Source organism: Chaetura pelagica, unplaced genomic scaffold, assembly GCF_000747805.2.
Source record: "Chaetura pelagica isolate M959 unplaced genomic scaffold, ChaPel_1.0 scaffold420, whole genome shotgun sequence".
Taxonomy (NCBI): domain Eukaryota; kingdom Metazoa; phylum Chordata; class Aves; order Apodiformes; family Apodidae; genus Chaetura; species Chaetura pelagica.
In genome coordinates, this window is record NW_009951919.1 from 2,109,979 (window position 1) to 2,124,683 (window position 14,705).

The 14,705-nt window shown below is 46.9% G+C and overlaps 1 protein-coding gene across 1 annotated transcript in view; it reads right to left on the minus strand.

Annotated features, from left to right (window-relative positions):
- Positions 1-13,891, minus strand: part of TGFBI (transforming growth factor, beta-induced, 68kDa) — a 19,824-nt gene extending 5,933 nt beyond the window's left edge. The window contains exons 1-7 of the mRNA XM_009995692.1: positions 13,832-13,891; positions 10,295-10,476; positions 3,796-3,860; positions 2,751-2,908; positions 2,378-2,542; positions 1,417-1,563; positions 591-735 (exon numbers count right to left, since the gene is read on the minus strand). Of these exons, the coding sequence (XP_009993994.1) occupies positions 591-735; positions 1,417-1,563; positions 2,378-2,542; positions 2,751-2,908; positions 3,796-3,860; positions 10,295-10,476; positions 13,832-13,891 (922 nt within the window). The remainder of the gene's footprint in view (positions 1-590; positions 736-1,416; positions 1,564-2,377; positions 2,543-2,750; positions 2,909-3,795; positions 3,861-10,294; positions 10,477-13,831) is intronic.
- Positions 13,892-14,705: the final 814 nt, after the last annotated feature.

A 14,705-nucleotide genomic window follows, 5' to 3' on the forward strand; every position in this document is an offset into this window, starting at 1 on the left:
TCAGCAGGTCTGTAAGAGAAAATGTCTTAGTGAACTGGGAAAACCAACTATTAAATTATTGCAGCTTTTAGGGGTCCTGTTCAAGGGCAAGGGCTTCCTGTACAGCACCCAATGAGGCTCCACTCCAACACGTCCCATTGTTTTACATTGTGCTGATTTTAATTCAGCAGCCTGTGAAACGAAGTGCCTAAAACAGAGCAAAATTTATATGCCTTTGTGACCTTTAAGGTTTTGTGAAGTTATTTGACTCACTTGTCAGGAGAGATTACATTGACTGGATACTAGTTTTCTTGCATCTTGTTGGGTTGACAGAAATCAACATCATATACAGGAGAGCTAAAGGAAAACTCAGAAAAAAGATTCCTTCAGCCCCTTCCTCCAGGTCTGGATAACAACCTCTCTGCCAGATCTACACATTTACATCCAAAGAGCTCTGGGTTGTCCAGTTAAAAAAGCTGGAGTTTGTCAAATGGCTTTAGTGCAGCTGTTGCCAGAATGCATCAAAGAGTCATTCAGATGTGCTTGAGAAGGAATTTAGAAGAACTGCAAAATATTCTTCTGTCTCTCCATGGGTTCAGCAAACAAGCACTTACCCCTCAGAGCTTCTGGGTCCCCCAGGATCCTGTTCAGTGTTTCTCGTGGGATCTTCTCAAAGGCTTCGTTGGTTGGAGCCAGGAGTGTGTACTGGCCTTCACTTTCCAACAAGCTGTTGAGGTCAGAAGCAGCCACAGCAGCCTTCAGAGGAAGGAAGAGAGAGGGTAAAAGACATTCAGCCAGAATACAAAGGTCAGCATCTTTGTCCAGGCACTCACTAAGGGCCAGATTTATTAAGGCTTTTATAATTTCGGACATCTTACAAAAAACCCTGAATAGCTTCTTTCAGCACTTTGGTGCCTTTATAAGTTTGACCTGGCCCCGTGGTTCTCTTGTGTTCCAGAAATTTGAGTACAAGAGCCCCTTTTTTTGGCAGACTGAGAGCTCATTTGAATACTGTGATATGCCTGAGAAGGCTCACAGTAGTTCCAGAGCAGAATTCAGATCAGAACCCACAGCTGGCTAACTGCAAAACCCCTGTGCTTTTAAAGTTATTCCTTCACTTGCCAAATACCAAGGCAAATAGATCAGTACTCATCAAATCTGAGCAGCTAACTTCTCCTGAGGCTGAGATTCCTACAGAAGAGTGAGAAGCCAAACTCAGTCCACATCTCCTTACTGACAGTGACAGCAGGGAGACAAGTATTCTCATAAAACCCTGCTGATATCAAACACTTCTCTTCCTAAAGCAAAATAAACTATATTGGTTTAAGAGTCACTTTTGGGTCACTAGGCACTAACAAGCTCTTCATGGCAATTCACTGGGAGTGTGATGGCAGAACATCCTTAAGGATCCCTGGAGCACAGGTGGGGTGGACTCACCCGCAGCGTTTCCAGGCTCTCCTCGGTCTCGATGATCTGCTGAATGCTGTTGGTCGTGGTGGCAATGACTTTGTCAATGACATGAACCACCCCGTTGGTGGCATGGTGGTCAGCTTTTAACAGCCTGGCACAGTTCACAGTCACAATCTGCAGAGGGAAAAGATCCACAGGGTGTTAATTGCACTAAAACAAGAAGGTAAAGCAGCCTCTGCTGTTTTTCTATTTCAAACACAGCAAGTGCTGTAATATTGAATCAGCAGGAGCAGAAATGTGGTTTCCTAAGAAAAAAAACAAACACACAAAGAATGAGAATGCTCCATCAAGAACACTTGAAACATTTCATGTGTCAAGAGCTTTGAAAATAATCCGTGGTTTTGTCTACCCTGAATCATCAAGACTAAGAAAATACGCAAAACCCAACACTTAGGCAAGATACACAGCAATGTAGGCAACTTCCCTGCACCAGAATCAATCAAACAATCTGTTTATAAATCAGTCATAGAATCCCAGGATGGTTTGGGTTGGAAGGGACCTTAAATGTTATCTAGTTCCAACCCTCCTGCCACGGGCAGGGACACTACCTACTAGACCAGGTAGCTCCAAGCCCCATCCAAGCTAGCCCTGAACACTTCCAGGGATGGGGCAGCCACAGCTTCTGGTGGTCAGCCTGGGCCAGTGTCTCACCACCCCTGCAGTAAATATTTGATCCTAGTTTCTAATCTAAACCTCCCCTCTTCCAGCTTGAAATTGTTAGCCCTCATCTTGTCACTACAGACCCTCATAAAAAGTCCCTCTCCAGCTTCTCTGTAGGCTCCCTTCAAGCTCCTTCTAAGTATGTATCATAAATCAATAGCTCTCAACCTAGGTCATACAGACTCCTGGAGGTCCAAGGACAGCATGGAAGGTGCAAGGCAGGAGAAAAGCAAGGCCACTGTGAGTAGGTTTGATACCAATGTCTTACCCCATTGGGATAGTGATGTATCTGGATAGGCAGGTCCTGGTACATGGAATTAAGCGTGGTCCCGTGTTTCAGATCGTCCGTCAGGACACGTTTGTTCACCATGTGGTAGCGCAGGGCATTGAGCAGCTCAATGTTGACGTTGCTGACTAAGGAATCCAGAGTCTCCTGAAAATCATAAAGTCAATTTTCAGTGCTGAGTGAACTTAAGCTGGTTGTTGGAGAGAGCCAGGAGACCTGGCTGCTTCCAGGGTGCTTCAGGTGTATGTGCATTAGGGGATGTGTTCATCCTTAAGCCACCTGCACAAATTAAGAGCTCTGACTTTTACTAGAGAAAGCCAGAGGAAGAGGAGAAAGAAAAAGAATGATGTCTTACAGCAGACAAGGATGCCCAGGCCTCATTACTTGGGGCAAAAATTGTAAAGCTTCCAGGTCCTTCAATTTCTGGCCTTAAGTTGGAGCGGTCAGAGTAGAGCTGCGTGGTGGCCGAGCCAACAACTCCCAGGGTTTCATAGATGTTGGAGAGCGGCAGCGCTGAAAGAAGAGAAGGTTATATCCCCAACACATCATTCATCCTCCCTGCCCTGTGCTGGATTAAAGGAGAGCTGCTGCCCCTGAGAGTGCTTGGGGAAATGCAGCATGTCAGGCAGCTCCTATCTGTTCATTAACTAGATCATCAATATTCCCACCCTGATGGCTCCAGCCTTAATCATGGCAGCGTAATCCAGGATCTACGGCATCTCTGTGGGTTTAAATGGAATTACTCCAGATTTAGATGGATGTGAATTGAGGGGAGCAAAGATGTTAATTGCTTGTTTGTACTCAGGGTTTTGGTGCTCGGAGCTGGCAGCTCACTGCTGGGCTCAGTCTCCACTGTCCTGTCTGCACCAGCCCACGTGGTTAAACTGGGCAGCATCAAGCTTTTGTGGAAGGAAGCATTCAGAAAGCAAAAGCAGAAGATGTCTTTCTTCAATAATCCCAGTTAATCCCCCCCCCAGCCCCCACCTGTGGCTGAACTGTAGTTTCTCCTAAACACAATTTTGCTAACCTCATGCTTGCCAAGAAGAAAAACTAGCAGAGATTGGCAGAGCAGCCTGCTACTCTCTCATTCCTTTGTATTGCATTTCCAATACAGCTATATTACTTGTTGGAGTAAGTAGTTCCCTATGGCCCTCCCATGCTTGATTAAGTTTAATTATATCCAAGGTTTTAAGTTGTCTGGAACATTTTGCATGCTCTGGAGCTGATCTGGCACTCAGCTGCTGCTCTGCTGAGTCCATTTTTCCCTTGCTCATGGCAATACATACAGCACACAAACTGCAAAAAAACTCAAATCCACTTTGAATAATTTTCTAATATTTCCCTTTACGAGGCAGCTGTATAATTTTAAGAAGTCTAAAAAATGTCAAACATATTTTTACCAGCTGGACAGCCTTTTTCTCCAGGAACTTTTTCATATCCAGGGCAGCACTCGTAACTGATCACCCTGCAATAAGAGATGGATACGGCAGATTAACGGGTGGCGTCTCCCTGCTTTTGCCCCATTTGTTGTAGTTCTGTGTCCATCCATATTTGGTGATGTTTCTAAGCAGGCCCTTCATTAGAAATCTCGACTTGAACAAAAGACAAACCACAATTTTTATCTATCTCCTTCAGGGCTGCATGTTGCCAGTTTCTCCACAGAACAAAAGCAGACACAATTTATTTTCAAAACCACACTTTCCAGGAGACTGTACAAAGAGTGGCTGGAAACCAAAGCCAGAGTCCCAACAGATAACCTGTGCAGGGCACTGCAAGTGCTGGTTCATTTGAGCACTTTTCCCATGGGATCTTGGGATCTCCCTGGCTGGCTGCTGCTGTCACATCGGATTACTGTTTGGGCAAGACGCCACAACTCCACCACGGCTGCTCTACAAAACCAGCCAAACATTTCCTCTTCATCTCACCCCATTCTTGTCCATCACCAGAAATTACTTGCTTACTTCTGGCAAAATCCACAAGACAGACAAGCAGGGGAAGGAGCATCCCTGGTCTTGGATGCACTGGCACAAGGTTTTGGGATAAGCTCTGCAAGGACAAACGTCACTGGTGGTGGCATGTGCATCTGTGGGCACACCAGGCACCATCTTTGCTAACCCTGGGTATGTCCATGTGACAGCATTTTCTTCTGCCTGGCAGGAAACTGCACCATCCCCAGTGAAACCAAAGGGGCAGAGAACCCCACTCTGGGGAGTTGGGGCCATCCTGCAGGTTTGCAGACCCTCAGTGAGCAGGAGCTGCATCCACCATCTGCAGCTCAGTGAGAAACAAAAGTCATCTGATCCTGAAAGCTGCCCACTGGCAGAGGGAGGGGGGAAAGAAAAAGAAAAAAATAGTTCAGAAATTGCCTGTTTCTTTTTCACAGGGGGATCTTTCACCTATTGCTCTTACTCTGGGTGTGAAAGGAGTGAGGCCACCTGATTGACGAGCTAAGGCAGCCAGGGAATAGGTGTTGCTCCTGAACACAAGTGTTCTCTCTGTGCTCCCGTTGGAACCCAGACAAGTAGGATGCTGTATTGCTGAGCCTCAGCACGCTCACTAGGAGAGAAAGGCAAATCCTCAAGCTTCAGGTATTTGTCATCATTTTAACACTGTTAACAAACAGTGGGAATGCCTGGGGTTTAAGAGGGAATTCTTCAGGGTAATTAAGAGGCAGTAAGTGAAACAAATACCTGCTTTTCTGTGACAGAAGCAAATAAATTCTGTGTCACAGTTTCCTAAGGGAATTACAAAGCAAACCCAGACTGATTGTCTAGACATTATATATTCCATGTGGGAAAGAGGTTGCCTAAAGCAATCCCTTCCTTTGACTACTGGAGATCTTAACACCCTGCTGCTCTGCTTGCCCCAGCCCCTCCATCTTGTCATCATTACAAACACACTTTCTCCCCCCACCACTTCCCTCCCCTACCTCCAGATTTTCTTTTTTTCACCCTAGAAACTAAACCCAGTCTAGACAGTTCCCTTGCTACAGACCTGTAATCAGAGATGAAGAGCTGATTAAAGAGAAATCATTCCCAAGTTCAGCATGAATAATTCCTGAGTGCTGAACTAGGCTTTAAAAGGCTTATTTATAGATGGATGGGAGATTAACAAGCAGTGCTGTAGGGGCAGGATGCTGATGCACACAGCCAGACACCTGCCAGGAGGCAGTGGGAAGGGATGGAGGAATCAGGTTGCCTTCTCTTCAGCAGGTTCCTGGCCATTTCCACTACCACCCCATGAGGGAAGCTAATGGCAAGAAGCACCAAGGCCAGTAACAGGGCGAGCTCTATCTGTGCACAAGGTCCTTCAAGCCACCTTCTCACCCACCCACTGAAGGTGGCCCACCAGCATAATCTGGTATGCATTTTGCATTCCAGTGTTTTGGAGTTGGGCACCAGAAAACTTCTGCAAAGGGCCAGGTGAACACAGAGGTCCTCAGCCAAGTGTTTGCACCCACAAGGAGCTAGAGATGGGGATTGTAAAGAACAGCCTCAGCCATTTGCCCTCCCATGCCTAGTGGACTCAGTGGAAGCACAAGATGATCCAGTCCACCTGAAGACATGTGGGCACTACCCAAGGGTGCTGGGCACAGGGCATCCTCCCACCTGGTCCTGCAGCCCTCAGGGAGGAGCTGCATGGCCATGGCTGGAGGCTTCTCAGCCTTACTTGCAGGACTCTACATCTTGGTGCTGCAGTACCCTACACATCCCTACGGGAGGGAGGCTTCTCCTTTGACATGTCCTTCTCCAGGTGGGCCAGAGCCACAGTCTGCTGCACAAGGAGAAGTCATTCTCTTACATGGGCAAACAGCTCACAGGAGAAGACACTGAACAGCTCCCAGGCATTCACTGTGTGGTGGATTCTGCACAAAAGCCTTTGGAGCTGCCAAGTCCATCCCTTTTCCTGGTATCTGCTCAGCTGCTGCAGAGCTCTGCAGAGGGACAGGCTGGTGCCAGCCATGGGGGTTAAACCAGCAGTGCCCTTCTCCAAAGAGCGTTTGTCATCCACTCTGCAACCAGCGCCTCTGACCATAATTTCCTGACTTCCTCATTGAGTAATTTCAAGTCAAACCTATAGTTTTTCAGCCCCTGGTTTTGAAACATTGTATTTCTTAAATGTCTCTCCGTCTGTGAATGCAGAAGCAAACTCCCTGGCTTTTATTAGTCAATGTTTCACTGTTGTTGCATTCTTAGGCTCTGAAATTAAATTTCAAGTGCATTTTTCAAGGTAATAAAAATAAGCTTAGGCATATATTAGTGAATAAAGATCCATTTGTAATAATTTCCTGTAATAAAACCCATATGTTTTGTTTGTGTAAAATAAGTGCCAGAGAGTTGGGTTTTTTTCTTCCCTGAATTGAGGAAAGTACATCAGACAAGAAAAGGAACTTTAATTTAAAAGGGAAAAAAAAAGAAAAGAAAGGAGCATGTTAAGGAGCAACTGATTGCCAGTAGTTATTCCTAAAAAAATAACCAAAACCCACTGTTATATAAGTTGTCTTTTCGTTCTCAAGACAAAAATGAGTGTAGAGACATGTTCAATTGCAACCTCAGTGCTGGAAGAATGAGTCCAGTGCATAAAGGAGGCAGAAAAATATTAAAAACACAGCACAACGGTGAGAATGGACTCTAGATAAACTATCTCTTCAGCTTTGGAATAACTAACAGTGGAAAATTACCTAATTACCTAAACAATCTTGTTTCAGCGCTCATTAAAATCAAAGCATTGTCAGACTTCTTGCCAACTGTCTTATCTCACTTCATCAGTAAGTGATGCAGTGATAAAAAACGTACATAAATCCTCTATCTAATTTCTCCCTGAGTGTGTGAGCCAATACTACAGCAAAGAGAAGGAAAACAAAGAAAAAAAGCAGATGGAGAGGTAAGAGTGCTCTTCTGATGCACAGGCTGAAATTGCCGTGCTGCACATCCAGCCCTGGTAGAGCACTGCACCCCTATGGACCAGAAGATGCTGCTCAAGAATCAAGGCTGCAAAGCCTCCCCAGAAAGTCTCTGCCACACAGCCCTAACCCATTTGTTTCTGGTCAGAGCTCTGGAACAGCTCAACAGGGTGCCCACCACACCCCAGGGTGACCATGAGCACCCTCAGCCTGGAGCAGCCACCCAAAGTTGATGTACCTGGGGACACGACTAAAGAGCAGGGACATGGTGCTTTTCCAGCTGGCTTTCTTTGCTGCTCCAGTTGCCCTGTGTCTCCTTAAGGAGTGAAGTCTCCATCCAAGAAGAATGAAGTTGTGCTACAGGCTTGCAGCAGCTTTTCTGCCTTCCTCCCTCGGGGCTGAGCTTGTCTGCCCTGAGCTGGGTCTGCAGGAGCTCAGCTTTGCTTCTCTGCAGTACCTGGTCTCTCACTGACCTCCCTCCTTACTACCTGTCTGAAACAGTGCTCAGAGCAGGAAAAGAAAATCAACCAAAGCAGTCAAAACTATCTTCCTACAGCCAGGCATTTGCACCTGCAACACACATCCCTCCTGGGCCTGTGCAGTGGATCTACTTGTCAACAGCTTCAGGAGAGGACTACAGATCCCAAGCAAGGTCTGGATCCACCCAGATCTGGTGACAAATATGCAAATGCTGACTCCTCTGGGATTTAAAGGCTCTTGGTATTGTCAGAACCTCTCCTGGTTAGCTCAGTCCCAAATAATGGGCCAGTTAGAGGGTTCACACCATGAACTGTGCCCACATGCTCTTCTGGGTGCTGAGCACTGCACAGCATCAGGCCCCTGACACTGGTTTAAGAGTTTGACTGCTGCAGCACAGCACATCATGGCCTTTACAGCCCAAAGGACTCCTGATTGCTTCCATACGCCAGGAACACCAGGTCCAGTGGGAGCCATCACCAGCAAACGTTTGTAATCAGAGCTATCCCAGGGCCCTCTGGAAAATCTGAGTCAAGGCACTTGTCTTTTGTTCTGCACCAGCACTGCTAAAAGGCAAAGCAGGGCCCAGGAGCAAAAATGACTAGGTAGAGAGAAGAAGACAATACCACCCATTGTGGAGATGATGTAAAGCAAAGAGCAGTGAGCAAATTCTGTGTGTAATGGGAACATTATCTCATAGGTTAACAGGCAGGTTAATGCTCTGTGAGCTTTTCTCTCAACAATACATCATTGGGTTAGACTCTTGGGTAAGAGCAGAGAGAATGAGGTTAGACAAGATCACTCCATCTCCTGAATGACATCATAAAACACCACAGGATGCCAGTTATTCCAGCTCTTTCCAGAGATAAGCGGGTGAGTTTGTCTCTGCCAAATACAGCTGCACACTTGGGTTACATGGGGTTAGTTTCTCCCTTGCTTCAGAGCTGAAGAAATCTGTGCTTTGCCTTCCAGTGAGTGTAACAGCAAAGCTACCCAAACCCACAGCTGAGTCATGTTTTCTTTGGAGACCTGCTAAGCCACTCTGTTATCAGAAGAGGCAATCATGATACCATATTGCCACGCCATCACTTTGTCCATTTTATGTCAAAAAATAGCCACCATTTGGCCAAGATGAGGCTCTGAACTCTATTCACCCAAATTAAGTCTTCCCAGATTTGGTGGTTTTGTAGAATTAAGGGGGGGAGGTGTTGTTAGTTTGATTTTATATTATTGCCTTTTTCTTTCTACTTCTTATTTTCTTTTTCCTAATGTAAAGACAATTGGCCATAATGAAACCACGATACCTGCTCACTACCTGGTACATCCTGCAAGATATCCTCCTGACCTACTGAATTTTCCTCTTGTAGACAAATTCATGGCCAGCACAATGAAAGTCCAGAAGCACAGTGATGACTCCTGTTCTGCCTTCCTCCTGACAGTACCAGCACTAGACACGTGAAATGACTCCTGACAGCCGACCACCAGAGCTGGACATGAGAGCAACCAAAATAAAAGCAATATGGCTTACCACAGGTCAGGACCTCAAAGTCTGTTGTCAACTACAGAGACAGAAGCTGTTAATTCTGCAGTAAATCACAGCATGTTCCTGTAGATCTGCTCACACTTTGCATTGGATCGTACCAGAACCACAGGAGATGATTTCCTGTTAGTTCTTGTTGACCTTGCAGATCCAAGACCAAACCCAGCCCACAGCTCTGCACCTTTGCACTGATGCTGGGTACCATGGTGGTGCAGGCTGAACTGTGGGCCAGCAAATGTGTCGGGAAGCCCAGTTTGGCCCACAGCAAGGAAAAAATTCCCTGCTCCTGATCTACAGCTTGGCAGACAGTCAGGCATGCGTATCCTTAATTATCTGCTGACTACAACTTTCAAAAGAATGTCCCGAGGCTGCTTACACAGATACTTTATGCAACAGCTACTGAATATTAATGTTTGCAATTTTAAATGTGCCATTGGCCTGCAAGTCTAATTAACTTTCCTGGTGGAGTCATCAGAGGGTGTTGGCTAGAACTGACACCTCTTTCTCCCTATTTCTGTTTTCCCTTCCAAAACAAACACGTGCAGATGAATTTTGTGTTCTCTCCAAATACCCATCAGCTCTGGTTTGCCTCTTTTTCTTTGTTTTGCTCCTTTTATTTTTTTTTTTAGGCTAGGCAGCATTGAGCTTGGCATGGAGAGAGAGACAGCTAAGTACTAGAAAACATCTGGTGCACACTTCATTACAGCTCCATAAGTATCTATAGAAATGCAATTAGAATAAACCATCGAGGTCTGTACTGACATGGCACTTCTCATTCTTAACATCTAAGTGGTTTAGGATCATGTTTGCCAACTGAGAAAAACACAACTGTTTCTTAGGGATTAAAAGGCTGAAACGATTCTTAACACTTAGACATGGGCTCTAACATCCCACATCTGTCACTCCACCTACTTCTGCCCAGCACCCACCTCCTCAACAGGGTCTTCAGAGAGACCCAGTCCAACACTCAGGTACTTACGTTGACTTCCCGCAGATCTTCCTCTGGTACCACTGCTTGCAGTTGGTGAAATATTTCCTGTTGGTGCCAATCAGCTTCTGCACTGCACACACGTTGGGGCTACAGGTAGGGACAAAGCAGAATAGGGTCTGGTAAGCCTCCCTCCTCTCAGTATTGAAGCCCAATGTGGAACCAGATGCCACCTGACAACACCCAAAAAGCCCCACTGGGGTTGCAAGGGAGGAAACTTTGAGACCTGCAAGTTGAGTTGCTCAATCTGAGGCTACAATGACTATCATCGTGTGGCAGAAGCTGGGAAAGGGATCTTTCTTCACTGCCCAGATATCTTTTACTCCATTGAATGCAAAATCTTGGCTTTTTCCCACACCCCACCTCTCACCAAAATATACAGAAATTGTTAAAAATACTACTTTGGTCAACAGTTCTGTGGTGAACAGCTACTTAAAACTTGGGATCCCAGCTAAAACCTGTTAAAGTTACACAATAATTCCAGTCCTTCCAACCCCCCCATAGCTTAATTGTTTAGGACATTTATCAGCCTATGGACTGACACCAAAACCAGAAGGGGTGCTTTTGCTGTATGACAGACTCAAGCTGTTCTGGACACAGATGCTGAGCTGCTGGTGGGGACAAGAGCAGTGGCACTGCCACTTGTGGTTTCACCACTCCAGGTACAACAGCACAGGTTGACAGTGGTTTTATCAGCCCACAAGGCACTGAGAGTTCCTTCTCAAGCAGAAAAGCTGACACTTACACATGTGACTAACCCCTCTGAGAGCTGATTGCAGCCTCTCAGCTTTCTAAGAAGTGGTGTCACTGCAAGCAAAGATGTGGTTAAACAGGAGCTGGGAGTTTACTCCCTGCTAGTTTGGCCAGCACAGCATTTCATCCTGGCTCACCATCTCCATGGTTTGTGGCCAGCAGCCCTGGCCACGGATGTGGGCAACACAGAGTCAGCACATGAGAGATGATTAATGGATCTGGGTGCAAAGCCACTGACTGCATCTGGGCTTGAGCCAGAGGTGTTGCAAAGGCCCGAGCAAGCTGAGAATGCTCAGCTCAACTGAGACCAGATTCCCAACACCAACACCGTGCCCCAGTTGTGGCAACAGCACCAAAAGCATGCCCAGGATTGGCTGCCAGGCAGAAGGAGGATAAACAAAGAATTAAGCAAAATACACAAATTATCACTTCAGCCCACCAGAAGTTCTCTGCATATCCAAGGCAGAGTTCACATTTGCACAAAGGAAGCTCCAGATAGGGCCTGGAGATGCTGTTGTAAAGGGCTTGTTGATGTGTTTAGGAACACAGACAGCTGCCTGTTCCGTGCTGGGTTTGACCAAGATGCTGCCCATTTGCCTACCAAGAGGAACAAAAGCAAAGTTTGCAGCCCGACCAACAACTCTTCCTGCAACCATGCTTGCTTTTCACCAGCATGAAACCCAAATTCAGGTCTCTCCAGATTGGGCCAGCCTGCCCTTCATTAGCATGAGTTAACGAGAGGGTCTCCTATATGTTGGCCAAGTCCAGCACCACCCTCGCCGGGAGCTTGGCTTTCCTTCAATGAGCCTTTGTTGATGGAGCTGCTGCAGGGCCCTGTGGAGGCAGGATTTGACCCTGTGTGGCCTTGGCACCTTCAAACTGCCCTGAGGGGAAAGTGAGGGCCCATGGGACCTGGGGGATTTAACCTTAGGGTTTCCCTCTTTGCTGCCATACCCAGTAACAGGAGTTTGTTTCTGCATGAAAGCGCTTAATTCCATTTATATATATATATATGGTGAGGGACGAAGGGAAATAATCTGCTTACAAAACAGTTAGAAATCACAAAGCCAAACTTCCAGCTGGTGCAGACTGGCCCAGGCTCAGTAATTTCCACGCCAAATCATTGCTTAGAGAGACGTCTGTGCTCCCTGACTCAGCCCACCTCGGCTGTCCCGGCCCCGCTGCGCCGAAATGTGGTTCCAATTACATGGAAATTCCAAACCTTGCCTCGATTGCAGCGTCTGGCTGCCGGCAGTGGACAAGCCCTCTAATATTCATCTTGACAAGCCTGGCTACTGAAAGACTTGTTTGATCACTGCCCCTGTATCCCAGGAGCAGCCTGCCAAGCAAACCCCTGCGCCTTCAGGACAGCACCGAACCTGGCACTGCCCTGCTCCCCGCTCCCTGCCCGCAGCTCCATGGGGTTCCTGCTCCCTCCCTGGCTTGGAGGGGAAAACTTCTTCCCAGTTTTCCCTCAGTGTGGAAAAGTCGTACCCCCCCCGGGGCCGTGTTATCAATGATTCCCACAAGCAGGCAGTAGTAGCGGCTCCCTGCGGTGCCTGTTCTGGTCCTTTGCCCATTCTGGCTTAAAATGAATTTGTCAACACTCTCCCCTCTCCTGGTTGGAGTTCATCACCTCTGCCACGCCGTTCCCAGCCGGCCGCGCTGACTCCAGGATAAAACTGCCTATTGTTCCCTTTCAGCTGAAGCTTTCCACTTGGCAAGCAGCAGCTGGGAGCTGCCGGGGCAGGGGCTGCCCTTTGGGAAGGGGCAGAGAAGAGCAGGATCTACCATACAGCCCCAGAGACCTCCATGAAGCTTGCAAGCACCACGTAGTGCCCACAGAGCCAGGTAGGTTTGGGAAGGGCTCTCCTAGGTTTTCACTTTAAATGTTAATATTCCTTACATGCTTCTCAGCTCCTCTCCCAGACTTGAGCTGATTCACTTTAAAAAGAAAAATAAATAAATAAATAAAGGTTAATTAAGATGTACAAGTTTTGCTGCAGAGCCAAGCTCTGCCACCCAACTCTCTGGGCTCAATAGTGGCATTGATGGTGGGGGGGGTTCTCGCAGCAGAAAGGGTGGTAGGCCTGGTTGCACATCCCTCCTGAGCTCCCTCCTGCAAGCAAAACAACAAGCCTCACATGCAAGAGCTCTTTGGCTGGTTTTGTGTTGCTGTATCTCTTCAGCACATCGTTAATCAATGTTCAAACTTCACTTGATGTTTAAAAATTAGCTTGGTATAAATTGCTCTCTCTGTCAGAAAGGGACCAATGAGGAAAATGTTATGGCTGGATTTATCTGAGCATAATTTCTCTTCATCTGGGAGCTGTGGCATACTAATTCCTTGCCTGTCTCAGAGATCTCAGACCACAGCACAGACCACAATCGCATCCTGCCCTGTGCCCCTACGGGTTGTGCAGGGGGCACCAGGCTCTTCTCTGCAGAGGAGTGCACTGATTTGCACCAGGACTGCACTAACTTACCAAGTCTGAGCAAACTCCTGCCTCAGGGCTATCAGCAGAATTTACTTAGTTTCAGATCAAGCAGAGATGAGGAACAAGACAGACTGTATTTGTACATAAGTCACAGTAATTCTTTCATTATTGAAATTTTACAAATAACCATCAGCCCAGAAAGTGTCTGTTGGACTCTGATTCTGACTAGACCCATAAACTAGACCCCTTTTCATAAATACTGACCTGGATCACTGCCAGACAATGAATCAAATTGCAATATTTAAGTCTTGGGGTTTTTTTAAAAGCATTTCATGACCCTGCCTCCAGCAATCCATTGAAATGGGAGATGGGAGCTGCAGTTCAATGTCACCAGCATGAGAGACAAAAGCCAGCTGAAAGGTCTGCACCCTTCCTAATTCCCAACAAGTTTTAAAAACAGTGGGAACAACTCTTAACGTTGGGTTAGTTTGCTACCTATCAGTAAAGACTCAAACCACTCAGTCCATAGCACACTGTCCATCTAGCAAGAGATGCCTGGGTGCATGTTTTTGGATACTCCTTATCTTGGAATGTTTATCAGTAAGTGATGGGTTCTGTCAAGAAAACTTTAAAGACTTACTGGGGTTTCCAGTCAAGAGTAAATTGGTGCCCGTTCCACAAAGAAACTTCCCTGCCACTGAGCCAATTTTCTTACTTTTTCTATAAATTAGTGGCAACCAGAATTCCTTTCAGCAAATGGTTAACCCTTCAGGATCTGGGGATTCCCTCTCCCCCCTTTTTCCTTAACGGAGATAGGCAGATAAGGAATTACTTGAAGGGCCTGAAACGAAAACATGCCAAGTTCTAGCGGGAGGTGTCCCTGCCCATGGCAGAGGGGTTAGAACTAGATGATCTTGACGGGTCCTTTCCGACCCAAACCGTCCTCCCACCCCACTGGATGTTAAGCACCCTGAAGGAAGGGAGGAAAGTCACCCGAAGAAGAAAGAAAAGGTTATTTGAGGATGAAAGGAAAAGCCGTTATCCCAGGAAGAAAGCAGCCAGCCAGAGCTTCCCCCCAGGGCAGGGCAGAGCCGCTGGCTGCCCCGCACCAGCCCCGCACCCGTGCAAAGACCCGTCCCACCGGGATTCACCCCAAAAGCAGAGGCAAAAGAAGTTTCCCTTTCCCCCCCCCCTGCAGTTTTCTCCCGAGC